This window comes from Ictidomys tridecemlineatus, chromosome 2 (genome assembly GCF_052094955.1).
Source record: "Ictidomys tridecemlineatus isolate mIctTri1 chromosome 2, mIctTri1.hap1, whole genome shotgun sequence".
Lineage (NCBI taxonomy): Eukaryota > Metazoa > Chordata > Mammalia > Rodentia > Sciuridae > Ictidomys > Ictidomys tridecemlineatus.
The window spans coordinates 48,468,322-48,485,430 of record NC_135478.1 but is presented as its reverse complement, the minus strand read 5'-3'; the positions used below and the strand labels follow the sequence as shown (position 1 = coordinate 48,485,430).

The 17,109-nt window shown below is 51.4% G+C and overlaps 1 protein-coding gene across 1 annotated transcript in view; it reads left to right on the top strand.

The window, feature by feature from the left end:
- Dnah1 (dynein axonemal heavy chain 1) overlaps positions 1-17,109 on the top strand; it is a 69,190-nt gene that overhangs the window by 12,078 nt on the left and 40,003 nt on the right. Inside the window, exons 9-25 of the mRNA XM_005317415.5 lie at positions 2,921-3,078; positions 3,966-4,177; positions 4,842-5,140; positions 6,166-6,316; positions 7,573-7,766; positions 7,872-8,097; positions 8,622-8,741; positions 9,219-9,301; positions 10,484-10,625; positions 11,122-11,277; positions 11,629-11,827; positions 11,907-12,160; positions 12,829-13,041; positions 14,691-14,855; positions 15,333-15,454; positions 15,613-15,718; positions 16,460-16,639. Of these exons, the coding sequence (XP_005317472.2) occupies positions 2,921-3,078; positions 3,966-4,177; positions 4,842-5,140; positions 6,166-6,316; positions 7,573-7,766; positions 7,872-8,097; positions 8,622-8,741; positions 9,219-9,301; positions 10,484-10,625; positions 11,122-11,277; positions 11,629-11,827; positions 11,907-12,160; positions 12,829-13,041; positions 14,691-14,855; positions 15,333-15,454; positions 15,613-15,718; positions 16,460-16,639 (2,980 nt within the window). The remainder of the gene's footprint in view (positions 1-2,920; positions 3,079-3,965; positions 4,178-4,841; positions 5,141-6,165; positions 6,317-7,572; positions 7,767-7,871; positions 8,098-8,621; positions 8,742-9,218; positions 9,302-10,483; positions 10,626-11,121; positions 11,278-11,628; positions 11,828-11,906; positions 12,161-12,828; positions 13,042-14,690; positions 14,856-15,332; positions 15,455-15,612; positions 15,719-16,459; positions 16,640-17,109) is intronic.

The following is a 17,109-nucleotide window of genomic DNA, read 5'->3' as shown; positions in this document are numbered from 1 at the left end:
ATTTGTTTAGTCCTAGAATACACAGAAGGTAGTGTCAAATCGCGAATCCATACCTTTTAGTAGACTTTTTGGTGTCTTTATTTAGCATCCTTTTTCTCTTTAGTCTGGGGCTTATAGTCCAAATACTACATTTGGAAGTTACTTGATTTCTTTCTTCCTACATCTTTCAATGAGATGCCCACTTTATTTTTTGAACTGCATCTTGGTTCATTTATTTACATATACACATATATATAAACATATTAAATATATAATATGTGTTAAATATGTATACATATTTTATATGTACATTATATATATACACTACTCTGTAATATTTTCTTTCTGTGAATGTATACGACTCACAATATTTATAACTCAAAAAGACTTACTCAGTGATGGTGCATCCCTGTAATACCAGTGGCTCAGGAGGCTGAGGCAGGAGGATCTCAAGTTCAAAGCCAGCCTCAACAACTTAGTGAGACCCAGAGCAACTCAGCAAGACACTGTCTCAAAATAAAATATAAAAAAGGGCTGGGGATGTGGCTCAGTGGTTAAGTACCCCCAGGTTCAATTCCCATTACCAAAAAAAAAAAAAAAAAGACTTATTCAGAGATCTGTCATTCTCCCATCATGCCTGTAGGTATACAGTATCACTAATTTCTGGTTTATCTTATTACATAAATAAAGTATCCTAGGTATATATGCATGTAACACACTTTAGAAAGCTTTTACATTTTGCTTTTTTCACTTACAGTATACCTGAAATCAATCCATACAAGTTCATTGAGATTTTCTGAGTCCCTTTTTACAACTGCATAGTAATCATTGTGGGGATGTACCATAATATATTCAGCCATTCTCCACAATATGGACACTTAGGTTATCTTGTATTATCTTGTAATTCCAAAATACTTGTACATTTTTATTTCAAAATGGTGGATGTATAGCTTTGGGGTACATTTTTAGAAGTAGAATTGCTAGATAAATACATCAGTTTTGTTCATTGATTGATTAGTGCCAGGGATTGAACCCAGGGATGCTTAGCCACTGAGCCATATTTTATTTTTTATTTTGCTAAGTTGCTTAGGGCCTTGCTAAGTTGCTGAGGCTGCTTTGAACTTAAGATCTTCCTGCCTCAGCCTCCAGAGCTGTTGGGATTACAAGTGTGCACCACTGCACCCAGCCATATTAGGTATTGCCAAATTTTCCTTGTACCATTTTGAACTCCCACCAGCAATGTATGAGCATGCCTGCTTCTCTACAGCCTTTCCCAGAGTATATTTAATACTATTTAATTTTTGACCACTCTGGAAGGTAAGGAAGAAATGGTATCTCAGTGTGGCTTTCATTTTGTCTTATTATAAGTGAGGCTGAATATCTTCTCCATCTTTTCATAGTATTAAAGATAATCTTTTTGTGACTTACCTATTTATCTTTTGCTTGTTCTTTTTGTTGTAGTTTTGTTTTTTGTTTTGTTTTGTTTCTCAGTTTAGGATTTTTCTTTCCAGTTTTAAGAGTTGTTTGTATATTAGGGATATTCGCTCTTTATCTGTGATATATGTCATCAATATCTCCTGGTATTTCAGTTGTATTTTGACTTTTCTATGGTGATTTTTTCCATATAATAAAATAGTAAAGCAATTTTATTAATCTTATCTTTAACTACATCTGAAATTTGAGTCAAGTCGGAAAGTCTTGCCTTATAGTGAGGTTTTCTTCTCGTACGTGTATGGTATTGCATAGATTTTCTTGATTCATCCTTATATGTAGTGTGGATCTAAGTTTTTATTTTTCCAAATGATTGACCAGTTGTCCCAACAGCATTTTTAAAAATTTATTTATTTATTTATTTTTGAGTACCAGGTATTGAACCCAGAGGCACTGGATGATTACTGAGCCACATCCCCAGTCCTTTTAATTTTTTTTATTTTGAGACAGGGTCTCACCAAGCTGCTCAGGCCCTTACTAAGTTGCTGAGGATGGTTTTGAACTCAAGACCCTCCTACCTCAGCCTCCCAAGCCACTGGGATCATAGGCATGCGCTGCCACACCCGGCTTCATTGCTTTAATCCTTTGTATGTGTGTTCAACGTCTGTGTTCTGGACATCCTGGAAATGCCAGGCCTTCTGCACAGCACAGCAGAAATGACCATGAGCTGGACCCTAGCCTCCCTGCACTGACCTTCCCCACCTGGTGCTCACTGGCCCAGAGGGGCTCAGCCACTGAACATAGTGTGAGGAGTATTGGGATGGTGGGGGATGGGGAGCACTTTGGGATCATACCTAGGGCCTGCCCTCTTCCTCAGGAAATGAGATTGGCCGGGGACAGAAATCCCAGGCTAGTCAGGCTTAAGTAGGGGCTGAGTGGACAAGAGTATGACCACCAGCTGAAACAGTATATGCAAAGGCTCTGAGGTGAGCAAGGGCCTGGAGTCTCCACAGACTCAGAGGGGCTTCCTGTGGTGGGATCGGGATGAGATTGGGGAGCCTGGTCTACAAGGAAGGATAGGAAGGGGCAAATGGAAGGTCCTCTTAGATCATCATAAAGAGATTGGTCTGTACCTTAGGAGCTTAGAAAAGCATAGATGGGTTTTAAGCAGAAAGGTGTGATCAGATTTGAGTTTTTCAGGGAGTGGATTGGAGCGGGTGGAGGTGGGAACAGGGGACCTGGCCCTGGGACAACATCGAGAAGCTGGAAGCCAAATGCACAGACTCAGGGACTGATATGAGGGGGGTTATAAAAGCAGCAGGGAACAAGAGGCAAGGAGGTTATTGGCTCAGGGACAGGTGGCAGTATGCCCATGTATCCAGAGAGGAAGCTTCAAGCTGATGTCCCAGGTCTATGCCAGAACAGAGCCTGCACTGCAGCTGGCCCACAGCGCGGGGTCGACTGGATGTGTGGAGGCCCTGATAACCCTGAACTCCCTCACTGTGGACAGGGTCCTCGAGCACCTCAGCAATCTCGCCCGAGAAGTGAGCCTGGACTATGAACGCAGCATGAACAAGATCAACTTTGACCAAATTGTCTCCTCCAAGCCTGACACGTTCTCCTATGTGACCCTGCCTGAGAAGGAGGAAGAGACGGTGCCAGAGCAAGGTGAGGGTTGTCAGACCCCGAGGCCATTCAGCTGGTCAGTGCCCCCTTCCATCTCTCCCTCTAGGATCACTTGTCCTGCTGCTGTGGGCCCCATGAGCCAGACCCTCCCTTGCACCACCTGGTCCCCAGGATTCATACCCTTGTGTTGGCTGTCTGAAGAGCTCTGGTCAGGGGAGAGGGAGGAGGACTCTTTTTTAAAAAAAATATATGTCTGAGTAATGCAGAAGCCACAGGGTAAATGTGTACCAGGAAAGCCATCGTTCAGAAGTCGATGTCCGGGGTTCTGATGGTCAGGCCTCGAGGTCACCAAGCCCTTTCTTCCTCCAGTAGCAAGGGTAAGCCTGGCATCACTGCAGCCCCATGAATGCATGGCAGACTGAGCCTCAGAGAAAGATGTCAGGTCCCCTAAGAAATCTCTGCTTTGAGTTCTCTGATCCCTGCTAACTCTATCTCCTGGACCTGGCTTTCCTATACCCGGGACCCAGGATGCAGGCTGGGGTGTGGATAGCAGGGTAGGCTCTGAGGGGCCCTGGTGCCCACATCATCCTTCCTTGGGGTTCTAGGGCAGGCTCCAGGCAGGCCTCAGGTTGTGTGTAGCATGGGTGGGAGAAGATGGGGAGAGAAACCACAGTTGCCACCCAATTCTCAAAAGGGTATCTGACTAGGGAGGCCTGGAGTTTATCCTTTTCCCAGAGCAGGCTACTCACTGTGGGTGTGGGGGCCACTCCAGCAAGCTCTGGGAAAAGAGGGGCTCTAGGAATGTGGCTATCTGTTTTGGGGGAGGAGATAAGAGCCCTGTTTCTCCACCAAGCACCCCGTGGATGTGTCCTGACCCCTGGTGTGTCCTAGGCAGGTCTAATGCTGACCTCAGGCTCCCACCCCTGCAGGCTTGGTGAGTGTCCCCAAGTACCCTTTCCGGGAGCAGAAGGAAGACTTCACCTTTGTGTCCCTGCTCACGCGATCCGAAGTCATCACAGCCCTGAGCAAGGTTCGGGCTGAGTGCAACAAGGTGACCGCCATGTCGCTGTTCCACTCCAACCTCTCCAAGTACAGCCGCCTGGAGGAGTTCGAGCAGATCCAGTCTCAGACCATCTCCCAGGTACCTGGGTACCCAGGCACGGTGGGTGGGCACAGTCAGGTCCTGGGAGCCAACACAACAGAATCCCTGGGAAGCTCAGGCTTAGTCGGTCACTTGAGACAAGGCTATGGCCTCTTCCAAGGCCTTTTGGGGGCCTGCAGTGGGGCCAGGTGTGCAATTTGTCTTGAAAAGAAAAGGAGAGTCTAGCTCCCTTCCTAATCACTTTATGCCAGGCCTGGTTGTCATGGGGCAGGTCCCTTGTCTTGGAAAACCCCACTTCTGGTTCCACCTGAAGATCAATGTGAGGGAGGCAGAAGGCAGCCTCCCTCCACTCCATTAAGGTCACTCTGCGTGTATGTAGGTATATATACCTACGTGTGTGCAAGATGTACTCCTCCCTTGTCTCTGTCTGTCTTCATGGCTGGAGGGGAAAGCCCTGATCTGTATCTTTCCTTCTCTCCCTCCTTCCCCATTGAGCAGCCCTGGGCCCTGGGGGGCATGTGAAGAGATGGGTTGGCAGGGTTTGTGTTTTAGTCACTTTGGCAGTAAGTTGGGGGTGGGAGAGATCCCTCAGATGAGTCCTGAGGCCACCTCAAAATCCAAGTGTGTAGAGTCCTGTAGCACAGCAGCTGTGGACGGTGGGTCCCTGGGGTGGGCTTTGTAATGACTTCCGTGACCACTCCAGGTGCAGATGTTCCTCAAGGACAGCTGGGTCAGCACGCTGAAGGTAGCCATGCGCAGCAGCCTACGTGACATGAGCAAGGGCTGGTACAACCTCTATGAGACCAACTGGGAGGTGTACCTCATATCGAAGCTGCGCAAGCTGATGGAGCTGATCAAGTACATGCTTCAGGACACGCTGCGCTTCCTGGTGCAAGACTCACTGACCAGCTTCTCACAGTTCATCAGCGATGCCTGCTGCAGTGTGCTTGACTGCACCGATGACATGGTCTGGGGGGAGGACCTCATAAACAGCCCCTACAGGTGGGGCCCTGCTGGGCAGAGGCAGCTGTTCCTTGCCAGGCCCTAGTGGCTTGGTCCATGCAGCCAGGGCCAAGGTCCAAGGCAGCATCCTGTGGATGGTGGGTCTCTGGGGTGGCTTCATGGTAGTGGGAAAAGGGTCCTGAGAAGGGCTGTGGCCCCTAGGCTACCAGGCAATGCCCCACAAGCCCTGGATTGCATTTGGGTGACCCTCATCACTCCATCTATGAGTTACTCAGTTGAGAAGTGTTCTTTGAGTGCTTTCCATGAAACAGGCATGGTTCTAAGGAAACCAGAGATCCAGTTTCTGTTCTCACTGGAAGACAAACAACAAAACCCTTAAATAGAAAATACAATGAGTGATTTTGTTAGGGGTTAGGATAGATAATTGGGGGTGGGCCTTTGCCAAGGGCTCCAGAGAGAAGATGGCATCTGAGCTGAGACCTGAGGCGTGAGAAGAAACAGGCTATGTTGGAGCTTACTAGGTGGAGGTACCAACCTGTGCAGAGGCACCCAGGGGATAGAGGATTTGGGACAGTGGAGGAAGGACAGGCTGGCAAGTGAGACTGGAGTGGGGAGGGGCAGAGAAGCCTGGTTCAGGATGAAGTGGGAGAGGTTGTAGAGACCATTCCAGATCAGGAAGGGTTCCCTGGGGTCACAATCAGGGGCTGGATTTCATCTAAATGAGACAGAAGGGGCTCCGGCTGGGATCCAGACGTGGGGCTTTCGGTGGGTCGTAGACATCTGAAGCCAAGAATGTGGGCTTCCAGGGAGAGCTTAGGCCAATCTTCCCTGAGGACCTCAGGACAGGGAGATGACTCTTTCTCTCTGTGGTGCCTGGGAATCTCTGGACACGAGGTAGCTACCGAGGAACTTGACTGGCCAGGATCTTTCTCTCTGGTAACTTGGACATTTCTGGAAGGAAGGAGGAAGCCAGCCACATGCATGGAGAGTCATAGAACTGGCAGGAAGGGCAAGGGGTGCTCCTCAGACCCTTGTGCATAATCAGCCTGACCATTGCCTCTCAGGCCCCGGAAGAATCCCCTGTTCATTGTGGACCTGGTGCTGGACAGCTCAGGGGTGCACTACAGCACAGCGCTGGAGCAGTTTGAGACATCTCTGCTCAACCTCTTTGACAAGGGAATCCTGGCCACCCACTCTGTGCCCCAGTTGGAGAAGGTACACAGTGCAGCTTGGGAAGGTCCTGGGTACCTGCTTCCCTGGCTGTTAGTGGCTCTCCACGCTGCAGGGTGCTGCCACTAATATCAGAGCTGTTAAAGTTCTACAACAGGTCTCCCAACTGGCTGGCAGTGTGCTTGGCCCTGAAGTTCTCAAATATCTTCTTTAATCCTCACCATAAACTGAATTGTAGGGCTGGGGATGTGGCTCAAGCGATAGCGCGCTCACCTGGCATGCGTGCGGCCCGGGTTTGATCCTTAGCACCACATACAACAAAGATGTGTGTCCGCCAAATACTAAAAAAAATAAATATTAAAGTTCTCTCTCTCTCTCCCTCTCTCTTTAAAAAAAAAAAAACTGAATTGTGAGCTCTTCACATCTCCACTTTGTAAACCTGGAGAAGTTCAATTTTTAGCCTCAGTCCCAGAGCTAAGAGTGAGAACTGCAATTCCTGGACTTGCAGGACTAATACTGCCACAGCTCTGAGTCCTACTCCTTTGATCCCACCAAGCTTCTGGTCTCTCTCTCTCTCTCTCTCTCTCTCTCTCTCTCTCTCTCTCTCTCCTTTTCTTTTTGCACCTAAGGTGTGAGAACTAACAGGATATGTTGGGGCTACTTGGTGGAGGGACCAACCTTTGCAGAGACATCCAGGGACAGAGGACTTGGGACAGTGGGCACTTAACCACTGAGCCACATCCCTAGTCTTTTTTTAAAATTTAATTTAGAGACAGGGTCTTGTCAAGTTGCTTAGAGCCTCACTAAGTTGCTGAGGCTGGCTTTGAACTCATGAACTTCCTGCCTCAGCCTCCAGAGCCACTGGGACTGGCCTCTCTTCATCCTGAGAGTGGACAAGGGCCAACATCCACACAGGGGACTATTGTACCCAGCTGCATGTAGCCCACTCCCTAGACCCCCAAAACCCTGCAACTCAAGTCCCCTCTCATCTCCCCTGCCAGTCCATCAGCAACATGGTCGCCCCTTCTGCTCTTTTCCTTGGAACTGGGCTGAGTGAGGCCAGGCAGAAGAGGATATTGTCCCTCAGTGGGCCTCATGGTGGCTTCTGGCTTCGATTTGGTCTTCAGCCCCCTGTAGGACTTGCCACCCCATGCTTTGAGCATTGTCACCCACTCAGTTTTGAGATCACACCCTGCCCCTGCTTGCCTAGCTCCCTGGGAGCACAGCTGAATTTCCAGTCCCTCTGCCCACCCACCCCACAGCTCATCCAGTTCTGTCCCTTCCGGCCCCTTTTCTCCTAGATGGTGATGGAGGACATCTTTATCAGCGGCAACCCTCTGCTAGAGTCCGTGGGGCTTCATGAGCCACTGGTGGAGGAACTCAGGTCCACCATCACCAATGCTCTGCGCAAGGCCATGATCCCCCTGCAGGCCTATGCCAAGGAGTACAGAAAGTATCTGGAGCTGAACAACAACGACATCAGCGTCTTCCTCAAGTGCGTGCTTGCTTCTTCGTGTATGTGTTCAAGCCTGAGTGTGTCCGTGTGTATCCCCCACCCACCTTGCTCACTCTGCCCCTCACCTTTGCACCCTGTCCTAAGGGCCTACCAGACCGAGTGCCCATCGGCAAACGAGGTACGGGAGGCGGTGAAGACCCACCTGAAGGAGAAAGAGATCCTGGACAACTCGCTGCCCAGCAGCATCATCATTGGGCCCTTCTACATCAACGTAGACAATGTCAAGCAAAGCCTGTCCAAGAAGCGCAAAGCCCTGGCCACTTCCATGCTAGACATCCTGGCCAAGAACCTGCACAAGGAGGTGGACAGTGTAGGTGCCCACTGGCCCTGCCCCAGTGACCACAGCTTCAATACCAGCATCCTTGCATAGCTGGTATACTCCTGCTAGCGGTATGTCCCCAGGCAGGGTCAGGGGTATCTGCAGAGGCCTAGGCCAAGAGAAGGAAATGGAAGCCCCCCTGTCTTGATCTTGAGCTGTCCTGTGTAGGAGGTTGCTTTCTCCTTTCCTGGACTCACAGAGACCTGGGAAGCCCTGACTTAGCACATCCTGGAATCGATGGTTCTGCAGAGGTGAGGATATGCCAATGCAGGCCTCAGAAGCCTTGAGTGTGTTAGTGGGACCAGAGAAATCTGGGAGAATAAAGCCTACCGAGAGATACCCTTGCCTCTCGAGAGACCTCGGCATCCCAGGGAGTGTCTTTCATAGAAAGCACTGCAGAGTGGGTGGAACAGTTACCTGTTGGGAGCCACGAGGGACCTAGAAGGAGAAGCAGGCCCCAAAGAAGGTAAAGAGGGGTCACATAGACCTCCCCGGCACCTTCATCCCACTGCCAGATCTGCGAGGAGTTCCGCGCTATTAGCCGCAAGATCTACGAGAAGCCCAACAGCATTGAGGAGCTGGCCGAGCTGCGAGAGTGGATGAAGGGCATCCCTGAGAAACAAGTGGGGCTGGAGGTAAGGTGGGTACATGGGACTGGGGACCGGTATTCAGGAGGAGCCCAGTAGGACTGGAAGTCCAGTGGGCACTTGGGGGACTCGATGCTGGAGGTACTGGGCTTAATATTCAGGGACAGGGGACAGGCGCAGGGCTGGGAGATTGGGAGTTCAGAGGCTGAAGGTGAGGTAGATACCAGGAGGACATGTGGACTTCAGGAGGTTGTGGGGGCGTTGGCAGATACTAGGAGCTATACTGTGTGGGAGGTCACAAGGACTGAAGGCATGGGTCAGGGGCCTGGAAACTACAAATGAGGTGGTCATGGTTCTTGGAGCCCTGGCCCTGCTGCTGGTCTCTCCATCCTGTCTATCTCCTTCTACCCAGGCCTCTCCTCTCTGGAAGGGAACAGTCCCTCCCTAGTCCCCAGTCATTTCAGACAGCCCCCGTCCCAATAGACCCTTTCCCTAGCCCAGTTCTTATCACCCCCGTTCATGTAGGAGCGGATTGTCAAAGTCATGAGTGACTACGAGGTCATGGACGAATTCTTTTACAACCTCAGCACAGAGGACTTCAATGACAAGTGAGTGGGAACATTGTCTCCCACGCTCCCAGGGAATGGGGAAGGAGGCACTACAGGGTTTCTCAAATGTCCCAGCTGCTACAGGTTGTGGAATCACATCAAAATGCCTTGCCAAGCTGGGCACAGTGGCCTGGAGTACCAGCCACTTGGGAGGCTGAGGGAGGAAGATCACAAGTTGAAGGCCAGTCTCCGAAGTTTAAGGAAACCTTGTCTCAAAAAATTAAAATTAAAAAGGGATGGGGACATAGCTCAGTGGTTAAATCCCCAGTCCCTCCGCCCCCCAAAAAAAAGAAAGAAAGAAAGAAGAGAAAGAAAAGAGAGAAAAAAATAAATGTCTTTCCAAGATGAAAGAGGTCATAGCTCCACACAGGGGCCAGGACCAGGCAGGGCCAGGTAATCAATGGAGCAGAAAGAAATCATTTGGGGCACAATCCTCTTGGTGGAGGGGCTTACCTGCTTCTTCAGTCTAGTCTCTGTCCCTTCGACAATGTGATACACATGGTGACCTGGACCTAGACCCCTGCTTTGTGGTTGAGGAGCACTGAGAGAAGGCAAGGCCCTACCTGGTGGGCAGCCTCTGGGCCCCTAGAAACCCCTCCCCCAGCCCTGCCTCACAGACAAGTTCAAGAGCATCAGGGCCCTGCTCAGGAACTCCAAGACACCATCCTGACAGGTGCTTAAAAGGGGCCTCCCCTCAGGGTTGGCATCCTAGGCTATGGCAGGTGGAATTCCCAAGTTCCATGGATGGCCTACATTAGCTAAGCAGAGGAAATTGGTTTGATAGGAAGGAAGCTGGCCTGGTGGCCTTGGTTTGTCACCAATGTTGCTTTGCCTCATGTAAGGTGAGGCCCTACCGTCCCTGGGGCTTCAGAGGGAACTTAGCATCCCTCTTCTCATTTCTGCTTCCTCCTGGGCACATTGGGTATGCACCTCACTGCAAGCCAACTGCAGTTCCCAAAGGTTAGAGCAGAGGTGGCCTCCCTGTTGATGGAAGGTGGTATCTCTCCGCTCAGTTGGACTTCCCAGTTTCCCAGTCCCAGCTGACTCTAACTGCTACCTAGGTTCCCCCAATCCTGCTCTTACCCAGGCCCTGGGTTCCTGGAAGAGTATCCTTGTCTGGCCTCTCCACCCCCTCATTTCAGCTGTGGCATTTCTCCCCATCCCAACTCCCATCCCGGCCAGGTGGGCTGCCAGCAACTGGCCCTCTAAGATCCTCGGGCAGTTAGAGATGGTGCGGCAGCAGCATATTGAGGAAGAAGAAAAGTTCCACAAAATCCAGGTCATGGATCAGAACAACTTCCAGGAGAAGCTGGAAGGGCTGCAGGTGGGGCTTGGTGGAGGGCTCTGTGCTAGGATCCCACCCCCTACACACACACACACACACACATTGCACTGCAGGCCTGGCCTCATTTCTTGCATTTAAGACATGTTTTGTCAATGCATGATGGATGCGTGGATAAGTGAATGGATACACGGCTGAAAAAGTGAACAGAAAGGCCAAAGAGAAGCCTGAGCAGCAAGCTTCAGAAGAATTCAGAGGAGTGGGCCCTAAATCTTCTCTTGTGTCCATGCTGCCCCAGTGGGCAGTGGGCACAAATGGTTAGGGCACTGAGTCTCCCCCTCCTTTCCCCGAGCATTGCCAGGCCACCATGAGGCAGTCAGCCTGCCTGTAATGGGCTACCAACCTGTCACTCCAAAGTCCCCTCAGAGATGGGAGGAGTCAAAGTCCCAGGAACTCAGGTTCCTTGAGGTGGGAGTAGGTGGACGCATGGGCATGGTGGTGCTGCAGGGGCATGTGACCCTTGCTTCTTGGCTTGCAGCTTGTGGTAGCTGGCTTCTCCATCCACGTGGAGATGGCAAGAGCACACGAAATTGCCAACGAGGTGCGGCGGGTCAAGAAGCAGCTGAAGGACTGCCAGCAGTTGGCAATGCTCTACAACAACCGCGAGCGCATCTTTGGCTTGCCCGTCACCAATGTAGGCCTCCCGCAGGCACTGTCCCCTCTTGATCCCCCAAGCTTCAGGAAGCAGCTTGCAGCTATAGTCACAGCAGAATCCAGCTGCTTTGCCCAGGGCTCTGACATGTTGGGGAGAGACTGAGCATGCTGCAGAGAGGAGATAATCTGACCTTGGCTTTCAGGAGGCTACTGGAAAGACGAAGGAGACCATAGCCTGGGAGGGACAGAAAGAAGGGAGGCCATGCCTGGGTCTCTGGCACAGGAACAGGGATACCACTCAGGAACAAGGAGGGAGAGAGTAGCTGGCCCAAGTAGGAGCAGGGTGGAGAGAGCCTGGGGAGCATCCCAACCCTGCCCTCGGTCCCTGCAGTACGACAAGCTTTCCAGGATGGTGAAGGACTTCCAGCCTTACCTGGACCTCTGGACCACAGCCTCCGACTGGCTGCGCTGGTCTGAAAGCTGGATGAATGACCCCCTGACAGCCATTGATGCTGAGCAGCTGGAGAAGAACGTCGTTGAGTCCTTCAAGACCATGCATAAGTGCGTAAAGCAGTTCAAAGACATCCAAGGTAGGTGGCCAAACCAACCTGTCCCACCGTCCCCCTGCCGATGTTGGCTGCCTCTTATGCCTGCCTCCCTACCCAACAGCCTGCCAGGATGTGGCCTTAGATATTCGAGCCCGAATTGAGGAGTTCAAGCCATACATCCCGCTGATCCAGGGCTTGCGCAACCCTGGCATGCGGAACCGGCACTGGGATATACTGTCCAATGAGATCAACATCAACGTCAGGCCCAAGGCCAACCTGACCTTTTCTCGCTGCCTCGAGATGAACCTGCAGGACCACATCGAAAGTATCAGCAAGGTGGCTGAGGTGGCTGGCAAGGAGTATGCCATCGAGCAGGTAAGCAGCCACCAGTAGACCCACCCCACCCCACCGGATTAGCCCTTCCAAACCTTAGCACTTGGCCTCTGGCCTTTGCAATGACAGCCATTTGGGAGACTGATAGTAATCGGCCCCATTCCTGGGGCCGTCATGCCCAGGGGGTGAGGTGCATTCTATTAAATGAGTTAATCATGTATGTAAAGTGCTTGGCTATTATTCCTCAGCTACTCCTCTCAAGGTTCCAGGAAAAAATTGATAGCCTTATCCTTATTTAGCAGATGAGTACATGAGCTCAGTGGTAGAGTACTTGCCTAGGGTGCACAGGCCCTAGGTCTGATCCCCAGCACCACTAACTAAATAAATAATAGATGAGTACCTTAAGGCTGAGGGTGGTTCAGCAATTGGCCAAGGTGACACAGTCAGAACCAGGACCAGCACCCACACTGGTAACTTTGCTGCCTCCCAACACATGTGTGTAAGTGTGTCTTATACATGTAGCACATGTAGGAGAGTGAGTCAGAAAAGGGCCCACTGAGGACTTGTGGACCAGGTAACCGAGTGTATCTTCCAGAGGGCCCTACGCAGAAGTCATACACTAGGTCTTTTCTTCCCTGACCAGTGCTGGTCAGAGAGCATGATGGCCGGCCCCTTCCTGGGACCCAGCCTTGATTCATCCCCCACCCCAGGCACTGGACAAGATGGAGAAGGAGTGGTCAACCATCCTGTTCAACGTGCTGCCCTACAAGGAGACAGACACCTACATTCTCAAGAGCCCAGATGAGGCCTCACAGCTGCTGGACGACCACATCGTCATGACCCAGAGCATGTCCTTCTCACCCTACAAGAAGCCCTTCGAGCAACGCATCAACTCCTGGGAGAGCAAACTAAAGCTGACCCAGGTAGGCCCTCCTTCCCCTGTCTTTTGTCCCTGTCCCCACCCCCAGAGAACCCTGTCTTGTAAGCGGATGGGGGCTTGAAGCAGTGGAGGGCCTTGCCCATGTTCTCTGAGCTCCTGACTCTCTTCCATTGAGAAGAGTGACCAGGATGGGTGGGACTGTCCATCCATGACGTGTGGCCACTGAAAAAAAGCAGTAGGGATGTGAAGAGGACAGGATTAGTCCAAAAAATATGGTTACTAACAGACCTTCAAAGGGTAAAACCATTGGAACAGTTGAAATTTGTGGGCTGGACACCATGAGGCCCCAAAGCTCTCACGACCCTTTCCCACGCTGCCCTCAACCATATCTCCTTTGGATCTACCTTGGGGAGAGGGAGCCAGGGCATTGGGACTATTCTTGTCTCTGGCTTTCAAAATCAGAGGCAGAGACAGCCCACAGAGCCCTGAAAAACAAACCTGAAGGTATGTCTGACAGTCCCTTCTTGGGGCCTTGCTGGGAGGCCTCCAGTGAAGGTCGAAACTGGATGAGAAGGGCTTATCTCTACGCCCCAGGACCACCTAGAGATTCCTGGGCTGATCAGCACTGACCCTAGGGAGTTCTTCCTTTGCTGGTAATGTCCTGTTTGTTTTTGTTTTGGGTACTGGGGATTGAACCCAAGGTGTTTAACCACTGAGCCACATCCCCAGCCCTTTTTTATATTTTATTTTGAGATAGGGTCTTGCTGAGTTGCTTAGGGCCTTGCTAAATTGCTGAGGCTGGCTTTGAACTCAAGTTCCTCCTATCTCGGCCTCCCAAGTTGCTGGGATTACAGGCCTGCAGGACTCAGCTCCACTACAGTTTTATCCCCACTTTCCATTTTCTCCAAGGCTCAGCACAAGCATTTTGCCAACTCTCCCAACATGTACCTGCAAAGTAATCTCACTGAGTCCCTTGGTCAGTGCCTCATATAGAGGCTATCACCATGCTGGGCCCTTGGTGATCCAGGGGCAGAACTGGCTCCTTAGTGGACTGAGGGCTTCTCAAGGGCAGTAGCCATGCCCTCTTCCCCTACTCCTCCTGGTGACCACCTGGACCTGGCATGGCCCTGGCCAGAGCTGAATGTGGCACACAGTTGACGAGGAGGAGATAAATTAATGAATTTGCAATGATTAGAGAAGTCGAGAGGTGCCTCCTAAATGGGGAGTTGGGAGGCAGAAGGGGGAAATATCTTGTTTTGAAGATGTCTCACCCTTGGACTGAGGTTTCAAAGAACATTTTAGGTATCTCAAGATCCCGAAAATGAATCTCAGAGAATGCTAGGGTCATGCACTCCAGAGAACTACCTCCAGGACCCTTTCCTGTCACCTTGAGGTTTGCTGGCTTGGGCATGGTCCCTTATAGGAAGAGCAGAAACCTTGGCTCTTCCAAGGGAAGAGGGCATGGACTTCCCATGGGTAATGGGATTTCTCTGGAGGGCAGGCATCTCTCCACCTGGTTTTTGCCTGGAGTTCCATGCTCACAGCACCATCTAGAAATTTCCCTGTGGACACTGGCTCTGGTGCCCAGCACTCTGATGAGGCAAAATGATTTGGTCATGAGGAACAGAACCCAACTCAGACCCCAGGCCCTGGCAGTTCATATCCTCACCTTACCCTATCCCACTTGCCTAGGAGGTACTGGAGGAATGGCTGAACTGTCAGCGGGCCTGGCTCTACTTGGAGCCCATCTTCAGCTCTGAGGACATCACCCGGCAGCTGCCTGTAGAGAGTAAGCGCTATCAGACCATGGAGCGGATCTGGAGGAAGATCATGAAGAATGTCTATGAGAACCGGGAGGCAAGTGTGGCAGAGCTGGCGAGCAGCTAAGACCCTCAAGGGGCCTGGTCACATTGTTGGGAGTCTCTCGGTCTCTTCCCTCCTAAAACAAGGACTGGAGAACACATCTGAGGCTTTGATCGTAGCCCACGTCCTCAGGTCTGGGTTCCCTAGTCCCAGAGATGCTCCTCAGAAGCACCACAGTTGATGGTTTGGAGATTTGCCAACCACATTATCATTTTAGAGGCTCTGTCAAGTCCTGCAGCAAAGCAAACTACTTACCTTCGTTTAACCCTCATTTTTTTTTTTTTTTGATCATAGACTTTTTTTCTGTGGAGTTGGCAGGGCTGATGGAGGCAGCCCCTGACTCAGGGACAATTTTCCTGCCCCTTCCTTCCTTCTGAAGGTCTCTAGGTGGTGTGGGAGAACCTGCCTTGCAGCCTCCCAGTTGGAGCATGCTCACATTCACTTGTTCTCATGCCTCCCTAACCCCTGCAGGTAATCAATGTGTGCGCTGACCAGAGATTGCTGGACAGCCTTAGGGACTGCAACAAGCTGCTGGACATGGTGCAGAAGGGCCTCAGCGAGTACCTGGAAACCAAGCGGAGTGCCTTCCCCAGGTAGGCATCATGGCCCTTGTCCACTGTCAGTGTCAGCCCTTGAGGGTGAACATCAAGGGCCCTGCCGGGCTAGGGGGCAAGAATGTTAAGTGGTGCCAAGGCTGCCAGGGCCCAGAGAGCCTGCCTGACCCATTCTTTCATCCCTGTTCCCGTGGCAGATTCTACTTCCTATCCGATGACGAACTACTGGAGATCTTGTCCCAGACAAAGGACCCCACAGCCGTGCAACCCCACCTGCGCAAGTGCTTTGAGAACATTGCCCGGGTATGTAGCTGGGCTTGGGGCTCAGGGCCAGGACCCCTGGGGCACACTCCAGGAAGAACATCCCTTGTGTCAAGCTCTCTTAGTGGGGATAAGGTGGAAATTGAGAGTTTGGTCTTCAGAGACGACACACCTGGGGCTAGAGGGAGGAAGGTCAGCTACAGAACTGTCCCATCTTCTCAGGGTTGGGGGATCTTGGCTCCCAATTCATCTAAGGGCTCTCTGTCCCCCAGCACACTAAGGTGTTGGCTAGATCAAGACACCCATGAGGTCTGGGACTATAGCCTAATAGTAGAACATTTGCCTTGCACATGGGAGGCACTGGGTTCCATCCTCAGCACCACATAAAATAAATAAAATAGAGGTATTGTCCACCTACAACTAAAAAAAAAAAAGTTGTCTAGTTTAATGGTTGTAAAGTTGCATCCAGAGAGAGAGAGAGAGAGAGAGAGAGAGAGAGAGACCATGAGTTCAAAAGGCTCACAACCCTCCTCATCTCCTCTCTGTTCTGCTGCCTGAGCACAACAGAGACACACAGGACAGACTGAGCCTCCTTCCCCAAGGGTCTGCATCAGGCCAGGGCTGGGGCACAGCTGGGGACCTGCAGTCAGAGAAGTCCCAGCCAAGAGAGACATTCAGGCTCCCTTCCAAAGCGGGAGGGCACCAGTGGGAGGGGTCAGCTTCTAGTTTACTCAGAGTAACCCTGTTCTTGCCCCCCTCCCACCACTACCACCATGGCTGCAGCTGCTGTTCCAGGAGGACCTGGAGATCACACACATGTACTCTGCGGAGGGTGAAGAGGTGAAGTTGACCTTCTCCATCTACCCGACCAGCAACGTGGAGGACTGGTTGCGGGAGGTGGAGCAGAGCATGAAGGCCAGCGTGCGCAACTTCATTGAGAGGGCCATCCTGGCCTATCCCACAGTGAGCACGCCCTGCCATGGAGCTTTCCTGCCACCTCCATGTTGCTCCCTTCCCAGGCCCTCTCTGTGCTCCCACCGTCTTCCTCCTTAGGCCACAGCCCTAATGCCAGTTGTTCTCATCTTTATGGGATCTCTGGGGACTCAGGTGGGAATCAGAAACCTTCCTTTCTACACACACTCCCAGAAAGTGAAATTCCTCCTAATAATAATCACAATCACACTCACCCCAAGCCCTGGGCTGGAATAACACCTGCAGACTTCTCTAGGCCTTCCCATCAGCCACTGGGCTGCAGGGCAAGGCACCCCACAGAGGAGGTTCAGAGATGTTTTCTATTCTATTGTGATTTGCAAGAGCAGAGCCAGAATTTGAATCTGGGACTGTGTTCCCTGATCTGGGGCTCCCACCTGTCTGCTCCAAGGTCTCATCTGCTTAGGAAAAATGATTCTGCCTACCCAGGGCTTAATGGCATC